General features: G+C 37.5%; 2 protein-coding genes across 5 annotated transcripts in view; both read left to right on the forward strand.

Annotated features, from left to right (window-relative positions):
- Positions 1–2,733: 2,733 nt before the first annotated feature.
- Atpalpha (sodium/potassium-transporting ATPase subunit alpha) overlaps positions 2,734–21,034 on the forward strand; it is a 157,403-nt gene continuing 139,102 nt past the window's right edge. Inside the window, exon 1 of one of the 4 annotated variants that reach the window (XM_023161026.2) lies at positions 2,734–2,945. In XM_023161026.2, the coding sequence (XP_023016794.1) occupies positions 2,916–2,945 (30 nt within the window). In that variant the 5' untranslated portion in view covers positions 2,734–2,915. The remainder of the gene's footprint in view (positions 2,946–21,034) is intronic. The other 3 variants (XM_023161025.2, XM_074179826.1, XM_023161024.2) reach the window with 3 other exon arrangements.
- LOC141484672 (uncharacterized) lies at positions 2,954–18,178 on the forward strand. Its single transcript, XM_074179827.1, has one exon. The coding sequence runs from the start codon at positions 16,424–16,426 to the stop codon at positions 17,279–17,281; it is 858 nt and encodes a 285-aa protein (XP_074035928.1). The 5' UTR covers positions 2,954–16,423; the 3' UTR covers positions 17,282–18,178.

Below are 21,034 nucleotides of genomic sequence, written 5' to 3' on the forward strand. Positions count from 1 at the left end.
TTGAATTCACTTCATATGACTGATGACTGTGGCTATGAGATCGTAACGGCGGATTAAGCGGGAGAAGATTCTCACTTATGAAACCTATTGTGATATAAACATTTTTTACTTAAATCCTAACGAAATAATTGTTTCAAATTTATAATTTTATCAATATATGATGGAATTAACCGATACCCGGTGAAAGGAGATTAATGAGAACACTTTTAATTTATAAAAATCTGTTAATCCAGATCATTAAAAATTGGCGAGGTTGGGCAGTTCATGGAAAACATTGGTTTCTGGTTAGATTGATTTTTGACAGATGAAATAAAATTAAAAAAAATTGGTCTAGGTTAAGAAATTCTGGGGTTATAACATTTATGCATAGGAATAATGATATAATGTTACACAATCATTAAAAAAATATATTTAAATTGAAAGAATATAGTTTTTGGAGAGATTAGTTTTTGGGAAAGAAAAAACTTTTTGGGTTCCACTTCTTCATCTTCATACAAAAAAATGTGGGAGATTTTCAAAGATATCATTCATATGAACTTATGGATATTCTGATCCATTACTTGATATATAATAAGTATATGATAGTCACGACATAATTTTCACAAAATCGCTTTATTCCTTTCTTTGAAGAATTACCACATTTTGTATAAAAATGGAGGAGTGAAAGCCAGAAGGTTTTTTTCCAAAAATTATATTTGTTGTTGAAAAACGCGATGACATCTCATATTACGAAAATATCATATATGATTTCGACAAAAGAAGTATACCAATATCAAGCGTGAGCAAAGCTTCCAAAAACGGCGTTCCGTTGCAAAGCAAAGCTTCGATATCTACCGCCGAATGAAATTCGTCCTCTGTCTTTGACTGTAGCTTTCGCTGCAAGGCAACTACATGAAATCCGACGCCAAGAGCAAAGCATTTCTGTAGTAGTGTCACACACAATCGCTTCAACGGACTTTTCACTTTGCAGAATAGCAAATAACAGTTTTCCTTTATTTTTTACTGTCATTATTGAAGATTACTTCGACAGTGACAAATGCATCAGGTTCAATGTTTTCTATTTGCAATAATAGACTTTTCTTCTGGAATATCACCCATTTCAATATCTTTATCATCAGTGAAAAATTAGTAGAAATCAAACGAAAAAATAAAATAAATACGTTTTCTTGTATATACACTATCTATAATGGTTTAAGAAAGGGCTAACAAAGACCACTTTTTATTTTTTTTTGTGGTTTTCAGATTTCATATAGATTTACAAAACTACATTTACTGGTATGAAGTCATACCCTCATTGGGCATGGGTTATGAGAAACCTTCACTGATAGATGTACAAAAAATTACAGATCTATTCAGATGATTATAAGTAAAAATTCATTCCCCTTTTCTTAATCTCTAATCTCTAATGAAATTAGAAGCAGAATCAGGATCAGTTACTAGAATGTTTTTCTTTGAGTTTCACTCCAATTAGGCGTTAAACTCGTAATTTGTTTTTAAAAGAGTCCCAACGATTCGAAAGAAAGTTGAGTAGAGCCTTTAAGGTTATTTTATATGATTTTTGACAGGTTACTTTTACCCCTTTTTCTGAAATTATATCAATTAATCAAAATATACTTTATTGTCTGAAGATTTACATCTTATTGACATTTTTTCCATAAAGATACAATATAAAAAATAAGGTAGGTGAAAGTATCGATTGAATAAAAAATATATATAAAATGAATATGAAATGAACATTTTATTTAAAAGAATCACTAGGAAGATTTTAGTTCAAGTATTTTCATTAGTTCAAATATCAACATCATATTTGTATTGGTGCTTTTTTGGAATTGTTGAACGTCGTTCGTTTCGTTGCTGAACTTGATAACAATGAGAATGACTGGTATTTTTGAGAGTACAAAAACTGTTTGTGTTCCCTTCTGAAGATGCCAAATGTGACGACATCTTAAGAAAGTCTCTCAAAACAAAAAAGACATCCAACAATCTCAATATTCGACATATAATTAAAATGATTGAAACTTTTTGATGCTGAGTTGACGAAATATTTGTCGATGGACAATGTTTTATTTAGTCATGGTGTATTGAAAAAGTGTTCAAATTACATTCATTATTCGCTAGGTACCAATTCTACGAATCAATTTATCACTATTATATTTATTTTAGGTTACCTTTTCACTGGAAATGATTGTTCTATATAAGTTGAATCCCCCATAATTTTTGGTGAATTCATCCAAAGTGATTTATGTTTTCTGAGTATTGGTGAACCTTTTCCATAGACTGAAGTTAGACATGTTCTAATCGAGAACTTGAATGATAACGAAGTAAACATCCAGTTTCCAGATTATTTTATTATTAACAGTTATATCATCATCCTTTAGTTGAGATTTTAGAAGTTTGCCTCTTTGTCAACTATGTTTAATAACTTATTTCGTTTGAACTTTGACGGTAAAATCAAACACATATAACGATTCCTCGGTTTACGTATTTTATATTAATGTTTTATGTAGATTTGCTATTAGTGTTGAAATGCTGGAGGAACATATATCATCTGCGACGCCGACTCTTGTTTATCATGCAAAAAAATTATGAAAGCAAGATTTGATTTAAATAATGCTTCTTCTATTATTTTTTTCGAGAGGGATCAATATAATTAAACGTGATGGCGGCTTTGTAGCCACGTCCAAAGTCTTAATTTTAAAAACATATCCTAATTTGGAAAAGAAGTAAAATCAAATAATCAAAAAAGGAATCCAAATATTAATTGACACTTTCATATTTTTTATTCGCGCACTTTTTGAAAGCGTGAAGAAACTGTAATAATAATTTCAATTTATTTCCTAATTGACATTTCCTAGTGACCACCTCATCTCGCACGCCACACACCTGTCCAGTTTATTGTTATTGTTGTTTGTGAAATGGCTTCAAAAGGGAAGCTCAACGATGAGGTGAGTCAAACTCTTTATTTGCACAAAATTGTTGCATGCTGAAAGCTCAGAAGCAGTGTCATAATCAAATAAGATTTCGCGATAATGAAATAATCAAACAACTTGATAAGATAACCGTTGTTACCTATGAAATTAAATTTACAGCTATCGAGGCCACGCCTATTTGATGTTTTTCAGGTAAACGTCTATTGAAATCCCTTTAAATCCTTTAAATATAATGCAGGGCTTACATCCCACTGTGAAGTTGATGATAACGATTAATAGTTCATTGACGATTTCTCTTTTTAGCGCCATAAATGGTTAAATCTAGCAATTACACTTTACACGCTTTAAAATCATAACCTAGTTTTCGTGAAAAGTAATGAGTGTAGTTTGTTTATTTAACTTAAGTATTGAATAATCTCCTTTTTGAATTTGTTTATGAGACTATAACGGACATATGAGTGAATTTTTGTTCCCATAACCTATCGGTATTTTATATCGATTATGAAGGTGTGCCCGAAAGTTTATCCTATGACTAACCAGACTAACGCGCTTATTGAATTTAGTAAGGTTAATTGAATGAGTGTGATGCTCTTTAGAATATTTCTTGGAAACAACACGTACGGCGATGTGGTACACTAGAGAAGAAAACGGAACAAAAATTTTCGCAGAAAATTAAAATTTTTGCTTGCCCAGCAAATACTAGTGTCGATGCAAAAAAACAAAATTGTATATAAACACCCTATAATATACAATTTACAATATAATTACAGTTGAAAGTTCAAATTAAGGTACCACCAAATGTGCCCTTATTTTAAAGTTAAAAACAAAATATGTTGACCAAAAAAGTTTCACGTCATTATATTCTCTAAAATATTTTTTTTAAGTTTGGATAGCAATATTTTTTGCTTTTGATTTACATTTCACCTAAAATTTTGGTAGATGATCTTCTATAATTTTAAGTAACCTTTTTGATTAGACACTTTAGGTATTGTCATTAATTTTTTTACAGTGTTAAAGCAGATCAGAACACAATTGTTTATTTACTTCAAAATATAAAGTAAAACATTTAAGGAATTACTATGAAGTGAAACAAATACAGTGTGCGGCAATGAAATCGAAACACATCGAATATATCTGTAAGACACGTTTGTTGAAAAAATGCAGAAATGAGTCGAGTTTTAACCCTTTGGGGTCTGATTTATTTTTCTTATACTTGTGAAATATCTGAGGTCAAATTTTATGTAAATGTGGATACTATATCAAGAAATGTTAGTTTTATGAATGCAGGTTACGCCCTTTTTTCGCTAAGGGCCGGGACATATGTGTCCATTAGACATTTTAGGTGGGACATATTAACACGTTGACTGCCACAATAGGAATGAAAAATACAAGACCGCCCGGCCATATTTGGTTTTGCCCTGATTTCAATATTCTTTATTTCATAGATTACAGCTGTATTTGCCCGATTACCGTAGACATTATTTTTTTGGATATATTTGCAAAAGAAAATTAGGCACAGCATTAGTGCCTCGCGGCACAGAAAGTTACATACAAACCGTTCTTGCTGCGAGGTACAAATATTGTGCCTCAGTGACAAGAATCCATTCATAACAGATTATTGGTCTAAAGAAGATATTTACCAGAATTGTATTCCGAAGTATATGAGCAGGAATAGATTTCAGCTGCTACTACGTACGATACATTTTTCTGATAATGAGTCTGTCCCACAAGGATGCATTGATAAACTTCGCAAACTTAGACCACTTTTAGATTTGCTTATTGAAAGGTATAAATATGTTATGGTGCCACCAGAAAACGTATGTATAGACGAAACCTTAGTGCCATTCCGGGGACGACTTGGCTTTCGTCAATATATCAAAAATAAACGACACAAATTCGGCATAAAAGTTTACAAACTCTGTATCAATGACGGATACACTTATAACATGTCGATATATTGTGGACAATCTGAGACGAATAATTCACTCTCTTGTTCAGAACAGGTCGTTTTAGATCTGATGGAGCCACTCCTAAATGCTGGTAGAACTTTGTATGTTGATAACTATTATACCAGTGTCAACCTAGCTAATTTACTTCTAGAGAGAAAAACTCACTTAGTTGGAACTCTCAAGAACAGAAGAAAACATAATAGTATAGAAATAGAGAAAACTAAAATTCGTAAAGGAGAGTGCATTGCTAGAATTAGGGATCCCGGAATTGTTATGCTGAAATGGAAAGATAAAAGGGATGTCTTGGCTCTTAGTACAAAACATCTGAACGAAATGATAGCTATGCCAAGTCGAGCAGATCCTGAGAGAAAGAAACCAGTGCTAATCATGGATTATAATAATTCTAAAGCATATATTGATCTATCGGATCAGCAAAAAGCCTATAATACTCCTCTAAGGCGCGGTATAAAGTGGTACCGTAAACTTGCAGTTGAGCTACTGTTGGGGACTTCACTAGTGAATGCACATGTCGTATATAAAAAGCTTACTCTAAATAAAATACAAATCACGGAATTCAAAAAAGATATCGTGAAGCACATTTTCGAAAAGCATTCATCACTTGCAGAGCCCGAATCTCAACAAAAAGCACATATTGATCAACATGATTTAGAACAAACTGGGAAGCGATTGCGTTGTACAGTATGCTACGAGAACATTAGTGCAGGGTTTGGACGTAGAGACGCTCAAAATAAAACTCCAAGAACAACTTGGTCTTGTTCTACCTGTAAGAAGCCTTACTGTGTTAACTGCTTTTTTCATTCACATAAAAGTTATTTACCATAATTTACGTATAACGATTTATGACATCACTTCACATTATTATAATATAAATTTTGTTTCAATTTATCGTTATAATTCATAGAATGTATTTTGTTCCAATAAATCTTTCAGTAACATGGATAAAACATTTTCTTCTATCAAGATTCTAGTTGTAAAGAGTGGCTAGAATTCAGACAAATAATTCTACCTACTAATATAAAAATATACCAAAAATTCTGAACTGAAAATAATTTTCGAGGGGTTTTCATCACATCATGCTCACTGTGCCATGCATAATCGGTTTATATAGCAAATATAAGCGTTTGTGAGCCACACTCCGTACCTCAGTCCGTAAAACGATATTAGTCTGCGAGGTACAAATAGTGTGCCTCAGAGCACCAACCTAATATTTATGGAGGGCACATACGTGGTACCTCACGGCAGTCAACGTGTTCAGTAGTCTCGAAAAAAAATTAATTTCCATTCAAATTATATTGGACAACATACAGAACATTATTGCAAATGGTAAGGAGTGAAGCAATTTTTGCACAGAGGTTTATTGCACATTTGACACAATGTTTTTGTTCTTACTTCTTTTTGCATCTGTGCGCATCTGCAGCAGCGACGTCTTGTGGGGCCCTCAATAGGTAAATGATCGCCCACATTTTGATGTTTTCGTTTTTTCGAACTAGGTCGCCCTAAAGATGTTGCTGATTTTCTCTTCACACTTGCCCCACTTCGTCCCAACGCAATCAAATCTTCTGCTATTGTAATTAGGAATGGCAGGAATGAAGTTTTTGTGCGTCTTACATCATCGTAGAGAATATGATCATTTCTTGCAGCTATCATAGGGAGTTTGAAAAACACTTTTTTCCACCACTTATTTGATCTTCTGTCGAAGTCGTATAAGCCCGCATATTGATCGGTTAGATCTATTCAGCAATCTGCATGAGTAGGCTTCTAGGAAAAATCTTCAAGAAAATTTCAACTTCCTTCATTTGTCTCGGCAGGCAAGAAGTAGCTTCTGCTTCGCCAGGTATACAGAATCTGGGAGAAAATTGTTGACTGCTGCTACTCCAAAATACTACTCCATCTGGTGCCACTACGTTTTCACTTCCGATTGTCTCATTACCTTCTTGACTAATTTCATCATCATTATTTATATCATCAGCGATAATTTCATCATCGTTATTGTCGCTTTCAAAGGAACAATAATTTTCATCATCTTCGCTATTATCGCTCTCTGAGGGACAATAATTTTCATCTGATGAGTCTTCACAATGAAATGGGTCATAATCGTCATCACTCAAACCATCTTCTATAATTCTATTAGCTTTTTCTTCAAGTTCTCTTGGTGTCAATATTATTTAATCATTGTTGTACAGAACCACCGGGACAAATGTGTCCCGTTCAAAATGCCTGCCGGGACCCAGGTGTCCCACAGTCTAAAGTAATGAAATTCAACAGGTTTTATTAGTACACGATCATTGAAAACTAGTGCATTACTTATTACTAACCTTAGAGAGCAGACACAATACAGTTAGGGCAATAATACACTTGCAAATTTTTCAGAATATAGTGGAACGCAAAGCACGTGTTGGCTAGACGGACTTCACCGGCAAACTGTGAGGTTATGTGACCACTTGTAAACAAATACTTGTATAGTGTGTGTTTAGAGACTGATATATTTATGTATAATGGAAAAACGGGATCTATTTGTACCACTAGGCGCACGAAATACATGGATGGGACACGTATGTCCCGATAGACTCCAAAGAGTTAATTCAATGGGCAATTTTTTTTCATAACCTCAATTGTCATACCTCCTCATATGCCCTTTGGTGACCTTTGTTAATACTAATAATATTGACGTCCTTTGCTCATCGGAGCATTGGCTTAAAGATGACCATTCTGAAAACTCATACTTTGGTAACTATGAAATGGCATCTATCTATACTAGGGAAAATCAGAAACGTGATGGAGCCCTCATTCTAGTTGAAAAAAGGGCAAACACGTTCCGAAATAGATACAATAAAAAGGCTATCAATCGAATTTGGGGTTGAAATATGTGATATTCGCTACAATATAAATGATACAAAAATTGCTATTGCAATAGGGTATAGACCACCAAGCGGTATAATCAGTACTTTCTTGGAAGGCCTAATACAGGCACTCCACTTTGCCTAAACGCTCTGACTTCACAATTCTGTGTGGAGATTTTAATATAAACTGTCACAAATCAGATCTAAATACCAAACTACTATCACTATACTATACTATACTATCAAAGAAAAATCCCAATTTTATTGTCCTCAACGAACAACTTGATTTAAATAATAGTCCTCTCCTGAACCTATAATCCAGATCCCAAAACCTACATTATATTGAAAGTTTTGTTATGTTCATGTATTTTACAGGTATATGAAACGCATGTACCGAGTATCAGGTGTATCAGGTATATCAAATCATTTATGATAGAATAAGCAACATAGGTATAAATTACTCAGATTTAAATGTAATCAGTTAGTTTTGAAAATGGTGTAATAGCCGAAACCGGTCAACAATAAAGAGATATAGTGGAAAATAGACAAAAGTGTGTTTTTGTAGTGTATCCTCAGTGATATTTCCAATTTATACTCGATGAGCAATAACACTCAAGGTGCCACTAGAATCTTCACAAATAAAAACGCACACACTAGCTCAACCTGCATTGACTACATGGTAACCAGCCTACCCCAACCAATATGGGAGTGTAATGTGGTCCAACCACATATAGCCGATCATCTGGCACACACCCTGGTATACAAAAAAAAGTACTTTATGCAATAAAAAAACAAAATCTCATATATATCCTGAGACGTAGTTTATGCGATGACAATATGGCCGAACTACAAAATCAGTTAACTAGCGAAGATTGGTCGCAAATGTTATATTTACAAATAGATGAAGCTTTTGAATACTTATATAACATACTGCTTTAGTATTATGATGTATCATGTCTAAAAAAGCTGAACTATAGAAAAATCCTACCAGAAAAGCTGGATAACTCATGACATCATTGATGAAGGCAAAAAATTGAAGGAAGTGTTCTGGTTCCTCTCAAATTCCCATAAATCTAAACCTCACTTGATTAAGTCAATATAGTATAAATCGAAATTGCGTTGTTCAAAAAAACTATTTTAAGTATAAAATAAACCAGTCAGAAAATAAAACTAGAGATACTTGAAATATTATAAATGAAGAATTAGGAAGAAGCACAAACAACTCAAAAAAAACAATATCTCTTGAACAAGATGATGTAGGTCTACAAATGAAAAAGTAACTGAACCAGTTGCTGAATATTTTGCAAAAGCAGCGGAAAATTTCGTAAAAACGAATTACTGAATAAGACAGTAAATGACCAGGGAGGTGAAACAAATAAACCAGATCCAAAGATTGGTCAGATCAAATAAAAACGTCTCATCAAATGTGTCAAAATTTCTGACAACTGGCCGATTGGGCTGCCATCTACACTCAAGGAAACCAAATTCAGACAGCAGCGCTCTCACGGATGTATTCGAAAGTTTAAAGAAATAAGTGGGGAGGTGTGGCCCACCAATCTAAATTTTTAGCTGTTACCTGTGTAATGAATATTGAACAAAACACGGCTCGTATAACCTTGGGAATGAATGGCAGCGAAACAAAAACCTTCCCTTCATTGTTGACAGCTACCTATTCCCATAGAAATGTGACCATAACCCATGCTACTACATGTCCCTACCCACTGACATATATTCGACAAAAGCTAAACGTACTCGTATTATATCCACTCAATGAATTAAGTACATGATGGCCGTTTGAATGTGCAACCTTCTGTTGACGTCAAACAGGAGGCGACCGGATATACGGGATGTTCGGGAAACTTGCTAGAGCAGTTTATGGAATAATTAAGTTGAGTTTTCCGTATTACATCACAAATGGATGTTAAGTTGGGATTGAAATCACTATGCTTTTCATAGAAATACAATGAGATGGCCATTTTCAAATAACCACATTGTTCACAAAAAAACCTGTCAATTGGTGCCAATATCTTTTCAGAATATCAAGTCATCAGAAAGAACAATTCGTTCCGGCCAGTGTCAATTTCCTACACTGTAGGTTAATGGACTGACACCTTTCAGAAAACAGCCACTCCCCTGGCTAATACCATGAAGGGCGTTGGATTATATCCGACAGGATTCTTCACTAAAGTTATTCCTGCACATGCTGTTGACGATACAACTGCCGCAATATATTTTCAATTATTGGAACACACTTGCAGACCGGTTTCGGTCTGTTTGACTACTCATCAGTGCAAGGTAGTGTCTATCATCAACATGAAGTCGATGATTTCCGTTAATTGAAAATCGAATTCCTTCAGAGTATCATACCTCGGACTAGGCTGAAGTGGACAACAATCAACAGTTTTGTTATCGCCCCATCTGCCTGTGAACGAGGTAACCAACTGCATTTCCGAAATTTGCCTTGTATTCCTTGTATAAGGAAAAAAAACTTTTCACATATAGTCAGTGGGCATACTTGAAGACTGGATATAAATCAAACCATCTAAAAGAACAATTCGTTCAGGCCAGTGTTGCGGCAGTTTTATCGCCAACAGCATATGCAGGTATAACTTCAGTGAAGAATCCTGCACTGACACCTGTCGGATATATTCCAACGCCCTTCGTGGTATTAGCTATGGAAGTAGTTGTTTTCTGATAGGTGTCAGTCTATTAACCTACAGTGTAGGGAGTTGAGACTGGCCTGAACGAATTCTTCTTTTAGATGATTTGATTTATAGCCAGTCTTCAAGTATGCCCACTGACTATATGTGAAAAATTATACGTGAGACTTTCACAACATCTGATCCCAGAATCTCTGATACTTCATCTACATGTAAAAACCACCATATAATAAAAAAAATTAGTGAAACTTCTGTGCTCCAATAACAAAAACACCTTGAAGCTCGTCATTCAAAATGGTTTCTTGTTCCTAACTTTACATTTAATGTTATACTAGACTAGATATACCGGTCTGAATGAGGTATCTCGATGGCTAAATTAGTGGTCTACTATAAATGAAAGCTTAGGAAATTGAGTTTGGTGCTCTGGCACATGTAGGAAAAGTCCTACCGGAAAACGTCCCAATTGCAACACGTTTTATTTATAAATGCCTCACAAAAGTTTTTAACAGTTGATGTTATTATTACAAAAGGCAAAAAGTAACGGTCTCACATGGGAACCTTGGAGAGGTAAGGTATAAGATGGTAAACACGGTTCTTTGGGTTCCAAATGCTATTGCATTATGAGTAGCAGCTGAAACCGTAACTAAATATCTTAGACACAGCTGATGACAAATACTGAAAGACAGGCTTTACTATCAAGTATTTGAAGTAATGACACGTTTCCAGTTTGATATATTTTCAATACAATTTCAAAATTTCATTTTTTACTTCTAACCCGGTTGCCAAATGGTCTTTCAATTCTTGAATTATTTTAGGTACTCCATCGAAGTCGACTTCTTCGAAAAACATCAAACGTAATGGTGTTCCATTTATTCACTTCCTTTTCTATTTGTTTGTCAAGTGCATTTTAGTTTCTGTTGCCGTGTTTACTTCAATAGTAGAAAGAGTTCTTGATTAGCATTTTTTTGGGTCATGTATTCTTTAGCATACGTGATCAAACATACATGAATTTACTAATTGGTTCACTAATTCTGGGTTTGATTTTCAATAAAACTGTTGATTTCAGATTTTGGGGACAGCTGTTCTTGGATACATATGTATGTGTAGAGTAGGGAGGGTGAGTGCAGGCCCACAGCACTTAGGCCACACTGACCATTGTACATCCTCCCGAGGAGTTGTCCTCCTAGGTCATCGTCTATCCTGTCCTTTCCAGGAAGGTGGACAGGTCACTAGGAGACATCTCCTTTATATCGGCAACACACTCTCTTATTGACGATAACTCAGGACACTCGCAGAAGAGATGCCTGACAGTTTCATCTTCCTATTCACACATCCTGAATAGATGTGTGAACAGGAATTGAGCATGGGTGTGACTTTTGGGTAGTTCCGCAATTGTCGAAGTTATCAGGCCGTAGGAGTCACTAGGTCCTAAAATTCTTAGTCCAGCCGCTTCCTTTGCTAAAGAGTCGGCAATGCGATTACCGTTTACCGTTTACCTACCTCAGGATAATGTTATCATAATGGACACATTTTCTGATACATAATTATTAAACTAGCCTGCTGAACAATACATTTTGGATATACTTGACGTTATGGAGAGCTGACCTATAAATTTACGAAAAAAAAACAATAAGTAAGTGTAACAACATTGTTACGTTTCCTTTTGATGATGATCAATGATTTCCTTGAGTTTGACTTTTGAAATATTGAACTTAAATGTCGCCCACTCCGTGGTCTTCATAATTGCTTGAAAATTATAGTTACGTCAGCCTCCCTTCCCTGGCATTTATAAACGGTGTTTTACATTTCATGGCACAGTTATGAATTAATCAGATACGTGTCCTTTTCTTATTAATTTTTTTTCACTATTTGAAACTCTAGCAAAACCTTGATTATTGCCTTTGGGCGCTGTAGTCACAAACATTCAAATATTCGTTATTATCGTTATCTATTGAACAGTTTTTTTACAGAAATGTGAAAAATAGCTTTTCATAGTAATTACAGAATAATATTCAGTGAGCCAGAGTGATAACGAGAATGATAATTATGTATCAAATATGTCCATTCCCATGATCCGACAGAAGCTGAGAAATAGAAAATAATACCAAGAATCAATAAGTAAATATATGTGTCTTTGTAGTGAACACTTCGACAAAGGTGATTTAACCCACCTTTCAAACACAGAATATTGTGTTTGAACTAACAATTAACTAACTTATTTCAATTACATACGTGAGTTGGAAAGATTGAAGAAAGAAGTTATTTCATCTCCAACAATTCCCACTGCTTCTGCATATCTGAATGTTAAATACTTATTATAACAAAAAGTTGAAATCAAAATAACCTAAATTTAAAACGAAATATTTTTAGGAAAGATTAGTTTATGGAGAAAAACTTTTTGTCTTTCTACTTCTCAATCATTTTTTTGGAGAAGTAGAAAGCCAAAAAGTTTTTTTTAAATTGACCTATTTTACAACTGCAAGTAACTAATTGTTTCCGTCAACAATACTTTTAGAAGGGGTATTTTGAGAGAATTTTCTCATAATATTTCGCAGGAATTTCAATACAAAGTTTCACTTCAACGTTTATATTGTTTTCCTAGGGTTTTGTACCGCCATCTTGTGGCAATGGCAATTATTTTGAACCACGTTCGTAAAATGTTCAAATCCAGCATTTCGAGTTTGAAAGAAAGTTCCAGGATCAATCATGAAATAACGTTGGAGTTTCTGTCATCGCAAAACTTGCATCACTTATAGCTTTCTAGATTGTAGTCAACTTCGTGATTGGTAAAGTTCATCCTTTCGAAAGGCATTAAGTCGTATTAAGAGATTTATATCAGATTTCTCTAGATATATTAGTAGTCCCGCTGAAACGCAGTTCCATCAAATCCTGACCTAATTGAACTCCCGGGTATTATGCCTATTGAATTTATTGCGCCCGTTCGCGTTTTCCTTCGGAAATCCACCAATTATTTTTACCCACGCCCACGAACGAACGGAAAAGGATAACTTGATGTTTGTGTGGGCGGGCTTGTTTGTATGCCTGAATGTTGAGTCACGTTCAATAATGATGGAAAATATTTTGTAGCGGTTTTCCCTATACGGGAAATGATGACGAATAGTTTTGGGGGTGACTTGTTGTTCAATTTGATGCATGCTTTACGAGATGTATGGCGGTAAATGGTGAAATGAAAATACATGGTTTCATCTAAGTTTTTGGTACAATTTTTTAAAGGAATATTCTGCTGCTGAAAAAAATGTTGCTTCAAATTCCACATTCAAAATACTAGAAACAAAAAAGTTATATGGGCGAGCCCAAATCGGTTTACACTCTATACATTGTTATAATTATCGCCGAAATATTTGCAAACAAAAGCGAAAGAACGTGTTCGATAATTTGTATATAATTCCAACAGGATCTTCCGAGCTTTGACAATTGATAACGGCCATCTTGTTGAAGCTACATCTGTCAAATTAGTTGTCATTTATTCAGCCTGTTTTGCCAAATCACCATGGACGGATATAGTATTCAACATAACGTGCAAATGATAAAATTGTTTTTATCAAAATGGGTGTTCTGATCGGGCAACTTACCGCGCACTTCGCGATACGTTGCCCGAACGTTGGAATCATTTGAGTCCACCGGTTCAGTAAACGATCGACCAACACCCGTACGTAGACGGAACGCAAGATCCGCCAAAAACATCGCCGCTGCCTGTGAGAGTGTGCAGGAGAATCCACGGTAGTCGATTTCGCGTCGTTCACAAAAACTCGGCCTTTCGCAGACCACAATTTGACGAATGTTGCACCATGACTTGGGCCTGCACCCGTACAAAATCCAACTGACCCAGGGACTGAAGGTAAACGACCATAGACAACGACGTGTGTTCGCTGAATGAGCTCTGGATCAGTTGGCAAATGATACAAATTTTCATGGAAAAATAATCTTCAGCAATGACCTATGCATCCCTAAAAAGTCATTGTTTGATGTGGATTTTGGGCTGGCGGCGTCATCGGTCCATATTTCTTTGAAAATGACGTTGGCTAGGTCGCCACTGCCAACGGCGAGCACGATGATTACCAACTACTACTTTTGGTGTGAATTGGATGATCTGGACACCAACGACATGTGGTTTCAGAAGAACGGCGCTACGTGCTACATAGCTCGTGCCACATTGGATACTCTGCACGAGCGATTTGAGGGCATGGCCATCTGATGTGGAGGTAATGTGAACTGGCCACCGAGATCGCGTGATTTGACCCCAATAGACTTTTTCTTGTGGGGGTTCTCTTACGTTGTAGGTGTAAGGAATAAACCACAAACCACAGCGGTCCTCAAAGCCATTACCCATGTCATCGCTCAAATTCAGCCTGATTTATCCGACAGAATCATGAAAAATTGGACGTTTCGGATGCACTTCACCCAGAGAAGCCATGACGGACATTTGAACGATGTCATCTGTATCTGTAGAGTAGGGAGCGTGACTGTAGACCCATAGCACTTAGGCCACATGTGACCCATTGTACATCCACCCGAGGAGTTGTCCTCCTAGGTCATCGTCCATCCTGTCCTTTCCAGGAAGGTGGACAGGTCACTAGGAGATATCTCCTATATATTGGCAGGTGTAGGCCAAGACTTGTCGAACACACACTCTCTTTGGCAACCTTGAGGTGTCTCACGGTGGCCTCCGCGAAGGTTTTGGAAGCTGCAGCGACATTACTGTCGTTGCGCAGCTTCTTCAACCATCTTGGGGTTCCCTCCGTGGAGGTGCAATAGTGAGGGAGCTTTCCTGCAGGGGCAGCCGTTTTCTCGCCTTTATTCAAGGCGGAGCTCTTGGCGCTCTCTGCAGGAAGTGCCCTTGCTGTTGGAGGTGGAGTGGGGGACGAGGAGGGTGCTCTTATAGTTGCTGCCACTCCTACCTCTTTCGCTCTCTTTCTTCTTTTGGCCTCGGCGCCGCAAATGCGCCTTACGCCTTGGCTTTGTATTACATCACGAGGTGATCTGCTATGTCCAGCCTCATTCCAAGCGGTAGATTGGGGTGGACATTTCTGTTCATCCCTAGCCACCACCTTAGATTAAGGTGAGCACTTCTGTCCAGCCTCGGGATTGGCTTTTAATTTTGTTGTGTCTGTTTTTGTGTTTGTTTCATTCATGTGTGTTTCCACGAGTAGCAAGGGAAGAGTTGGTCACCTCTGCCCCGCATTACCAGAGGTAGGCTGATTACAATGAGGTTTTGCCCAGTTCCCCAAGGGGAGAGTTCGTAACCGCATATCACCCTGAGGCCATTCCGCTGTTGGCCCGATTCCTTACACCTTAGCTTGGGTAGGCTGGTCCACGGTGACATGTTTTGTAAAGGCTTTTGAGGAGTTTTAGTTTCCCTCACCTTACTTATTTCTGTCACTGACCAGGAGTCCGGCGACCCCGTCCGTAAGGCCACATTGACTTCCCGGACAGGGCCTCCAGTACCCTGGCCGTTCCCCTTATCCGCCACCTGGGGACGCGCCCGATAGGTAACCCAACCCACGGGGAACGATGTCATATTCCACACATACACTTTGTTTTATGTAAATATAAAGATAGGAAGCGCTTAATGAAAGACTTTATTACTCTATACTTCTAGTATTCAGTGTGGTATTCAGCGTGAGATAGCCAAATGGAATGAATTCATCATTTCAAACGATATTAAATAAAATGACCACTGAAAAATGCGAAATTTAGTAAATAATCTCCAAATTTTGGCGAGTGAATAAGTTGCCTTAATATTGCCTTAAAAAGTTGGCAAATTACTAAATACAGTATATTGACGCTAAATCAAGTTAGAACAGGTTAGGTTATTACTAGATAAAAACACTAATGGGTGTTTTTTATAGAGGTATAGAACTTTAAGTTGGTATTACTTTTCAAGATGGCGACCGATTTAACAGCTGTCAAGTGATTTATTCTTAGTTTGGTTTGGCAATTCATCATGAATAGACTCACGCCTGAACAACGCTTGCAAATAGTGCAATTTTATTTCGAAAATAATGGTTCTGTGCGGAAAACGTATCGCGCACTACGTCCATTTCGTCCATCGTCGACAAAATCGTCCATCAGAGCAGTTAATTCGATTAACCATGGAACGTTTTCGCACCACGTTTACTCTTATTGATAACTCGCATCCCCAGAGACGCCGTACGGTGCGTACAGAAGAAGCTCTTGCTGCTGTACAGCGTAGCATTGAGGAAGACCCGGAGGAGTCCATCCGCCATCGAGCACAGGAATTGGATCTGTGTCCATCCACTTTATGGAAGATTTTGCGGAAGGATCTTGGTTTGCGTGCTTACATAATCCAAATCGTGCAAGAATTGAAGCCAAACGATCATCAAGTAAGGCGTAGATTCGTCGAATGGGCCCAAAACGAGATTACCGTTGTTCCCAATTTTCATAAGCAAATTTTGTTTAGCGATGAAGCGCACTTCTGGTTGAATGGCTACGTCAACAAACAAAACTGTCGCATTTGGAGTAATGGTAATCCTCAAGTGTATGTCAAAACACCGTTACATCCACAAAAACTGACTGTTTGGTGCGCTTTATGGGCTGGTGGAATCATTGGTCCGTACTTTTTCAAAAACGATGGTGGCCAGAACGTTACAGTCAATGGTGATCGGTATAGAGCCATGATTACTAACTTTTTCATTCCTGAATTGAATAACCATGATGTCCAGGAGATGTGGTTTCAACAAGACGGTGCAACATGCCACACAGCTCATGCCACAATAGATTTATTGAAAGACACGTTTGGTGACCGCCTAATTTCACGTTTTGGACCTGTGAATTGGCATCCAAGATCTTGTGATTTAACACCGCTAGACTACTTTCTGTGGGGCTATGTAAAGTCATAGGTCTATGCGGATAAGCCACAAACGCTTGACCATTTGGAAGACAACATTCGCCGTGTTATTGCCGATATACGGCCACAAATGTTGGAAAAAGTAATCGAAAATTGGACGTCTAGATTGGACTAAATCCGTGCCAGCCGTGGCGGTCATATGCCAGAAATCATATTTAAAATGTAATGTAATATCTTTCGGATAAATAAAATTCATGTCAATCGAATAATCCATCGTTGTTTTATTGCAACTTAAAGTTCTATACCTCTATAAAAACACGCTTCATAATTGTCATAAAATATAGTCACACTACCAGATAAAGACTGATAATACCCAAAATCTACACCAACCAGTGGATTTCATACTGATTGGTATCGTCCCAAATTCGACAATTTTGTTTGTTCACATACCCAATTATCCAGAAATGGGTCTTATCGCTGAAGATGATTTTTCGATGAAAATTAGGGTCAGTTAGTAAGTGCCCCAGAGCCCATTCAGCGAACACATGCCTTTGTCTATGGCCGTTTACCTTCAGTTCCTGGGTCAGTGGAGTCACATTGCCAAGAGTCTTCTCAGTACGACGATTATGGCGACCGTAAAATGGGTGAAGCGCGGAACGTTGCCCAAGCATTTCGACAAAACAATTTTATTATTTGCACGTGTTGTTGAATACAGAATAGACTGAATAAATGACAACTAATGCCGTTTCAACAAGATGGCCGTTGTCAATTGTCAAAGTTTGGAAGTTCCCGTTGAAAGATCTGTTGAGCTTGTTCCCACTTGTCCGGCACAGCACAGCACGACCCGTCCCGTCAAAATATGTATAGGATTGGAACAATGAAAATGAATGGACAACCGACCACTATCCCGGCACGGCACAGCCAAGAGCATCCGCCACCGGAAAGGATTCCCAGCTCTCCGATCCTGTTCGGCAAATAATGGTACGTGATGTGAAGGACTAGCCAAGTGAGCACGTCGCCGGATAGCGCTTGCCAGCATCAACTTGTCTAAAAGTGCTATTCAATCAGTTGAATAGCAGACGGTACCTATGAAAATGGACGAGGAAAAATTGAGTTGATTGTTGAGGCAGGCTCTAGAATATCCAGAAGTTTTGAAAATTTGCCTGGAGTCATTCGGAGATACCGGAAAAATTTCTTCTCGTCTTCTTTCAGGTCGTTGAAAAGATGATGAAACTCTCCCAGATTTGCTCTCCTTTGATTCATGGGAATATTAGGTTAGGTTATGTTCAAAGTTAGTGGGTCTTTTCGACACTCATCCTTCTTTTCTGTGACTATTTTCTTCCAGATTCAATAAGGCGGCCACTATAATGACGATTTCTTCGTCAGAACTACTAGTGATAGATATGTTTCTGTCACCGCTCGATGTCAACTGAAATTCCCTTGAAATCGAACAAATAGCACCTTCAATATGCTGGTTGTAGCTGGACAAATGGGCGATGCTACTACCCGTCGCCATCAAGCGACGGACGACGCCGTGATGTGCTGCACAGCACAGCTTGTTGCCTGTCTTAACAAGCAACTCAATTTTTCTCCTCCATTTTCATAGGTACCGTCTGACACTGTGCTGTCAACTAATGGAATAGCAAAACAGAGACAGAAACTTCCCAGGCACGTTTGGACAAGTTGATGCTGGCAAGCGCTGGCCGCGATGCGCTCACTTGGCCAGTCCGTCACAGCATGTACCGTTATTTGCCGGACAGAATCGTAGAGCTGGAATCCTTTCCGGCGGCGGACGCTCTTGGCTGTGCCGTGCCGGGGTAGTGGGCGGTTGTCCATTCATTTCCATTGTTCCAATTCTATCCGTATTTTGACAGGACGGGCCGTTCTGTGCTGTGTCAGACAAGTGGGCGACAAGCTTTAGTTTTGAAGAACAAGTTATATCTGAATTTCGTAACAAACAATTCCTCTTCAGAATAGCTTTTATAGAAGAAACTATTTGAGGAATTCCTTCCAATTTCGCTTCTCCCTGCAGTTTAATTATTGTGAACAGTTCACGAGCTACTTTGGCAAACTGGGCGTATCCTGTTTATGTTTGGGAAGATGATAACAAATTCATACTCAAGGACGCGTTACTAGGCTACTGAAAGGACGAATTACCGTCCTTGAAAATCGATCGATAGATGTCGAGACTGGGAACGAATGCAGTGAGCGGGCCGAAACAAATTTTCTCAAAGGAAATGAAGGGCCATTTCAATTTTCCGGAACGTTTGTCGGTAATTCGAACTGTGTCCGGGCTGTTCGATTTCTAGGGAATCTGCTGCTAATTTCTTCCCTTTCGGTTCAATCATTTTGATTTATTTTCGAATTTTATTGAATCTTTGTCGGAGGCACACCCTTTTTCGCAGGTTGTGTCTTTTCATTATTGAAGTGTATAGCTGGAATCAATCAAATTCAGTTTTACTACATTGAAAATAGAGTAGAGTTCCACAGGAAAAGTTACTCGCAGGAGTTCTGGTGTAAAACGAATATTCCACAACATTCCGGAATGGTTTGTAATGTTTTTGATTGTTCTAGAACCCTCTAGAGGGGAAACCTCAAGGGGCAACCTTCAAAATCATTCCCTTCTAGTAAAAACGGGCACTTCTTTCAGTGATGGGGGATAGAGAGTAACCACACCGTGACCGTTCCACGATGATCTGGAATGTTTCGAGATTATCCCTAACCATTCCAGATTATTCCAGAACATTTCAGAATGTCCATTTGAATGATATCTTCAACACTTTGGTCTACCATAGCTGCGAGATGGATACAGAGGCTAATGAAATCAGATGCAGGGCTGTATCCACTAACCTAACACAGCGTTACGAGTGCTATGTTACCATCTCCAGCACACGTATCGTATTGTTGAGACATTGATGTTTTCTTACGTTCCGATTTTGACGAATGGAAAGATCCTAATTAATTGGTAATGGTTATTTTGGCTCCATGTGAAATAAAAGAGCCGTGTATTAAGACTTTATGTACACTTGGTGGCATCGGGTACCATGGATACTCGTCAATAAACTGTTTTGCCGTTTCTAGAGCATACATTTGATAGCTCTTCACATTTATTTCATATCCACTTGATATGGTTTGTAGAATTATTTTGAAGCGTTTTATAATATCAATGTTAACACCAGTTATTTTTGCTGATATATCTGGATTATTGAAAAAGCGCCTTGCAGTATTTCCGTCATTGGTACTTCCAAAACCGGGCTTTGGTTTATCTACCAATAGACCTAACTCATGTCGGAACTGATTTTGGATATCTTTTTTTGTAGTCGCTACAATTTACAATTTACTTGTTTTTCTCTCCACAGGCTTGCCATATCTTCAACGGTAGTTTATATGCAAGGTGTAGTAGACATTCAAAAAATGGTATCCATGCATGAAGCACAGATAGGCCAAATTCCAATCTAGTTGTGTCCAGTTTGGTTGCAAAGGAGATTTTTTCAATATTATTGAAATCTTTGCATGTGAGACCACAGATAAAACATCTTTGTGCTGATGTAGTTTCCGTGAGTGCATTACACACCTTGCCGTCAACCATTGTGAGTAGCAATTTGATATTTACCTCAATATGGGTGTTATTGAATTCATATGTCAGTGGCCGCAATTGCTGTATTTGTGCATCTATATATTCTCTTTCCCGTTTGGATAATTCTTGGGTTTCATGTTGGAACTGAAATCTTATTGGTCTACAATACCGTGTAGAGGAACTTTTTGTGTTCTGCCAAACAATAATTTCCTGTTGTTCTGAGTTTTT

The sequence above is a fragment of the Leptinotarsa decemlineata genome, unplaced genomic scaffold, assembly GCF_025532065.1.
Source record: "Leptinotarsa decemlineata unplaced genomic scaffold, Ldec_3_MD MMD2_tig00026282_RagTag_RagTag, whole genome shotgun sequence".
NCBI classification, from domain to species: Eukaryota; Metazoa; Arthropoda; class Insecta; order Coleoptera; family Chrysomelidae; genus Leptinotarsa; species Leptinotarsa decemlineata.

Coding starts and splice junctions, on each gene's coding strand:
- LOC141484672 (XM_074179827.1), top strand. CDS start 16,424: ATGGTTCTGTGCGGAAAACGTATCGCGCACTACGTCCATTTCGTCCAT.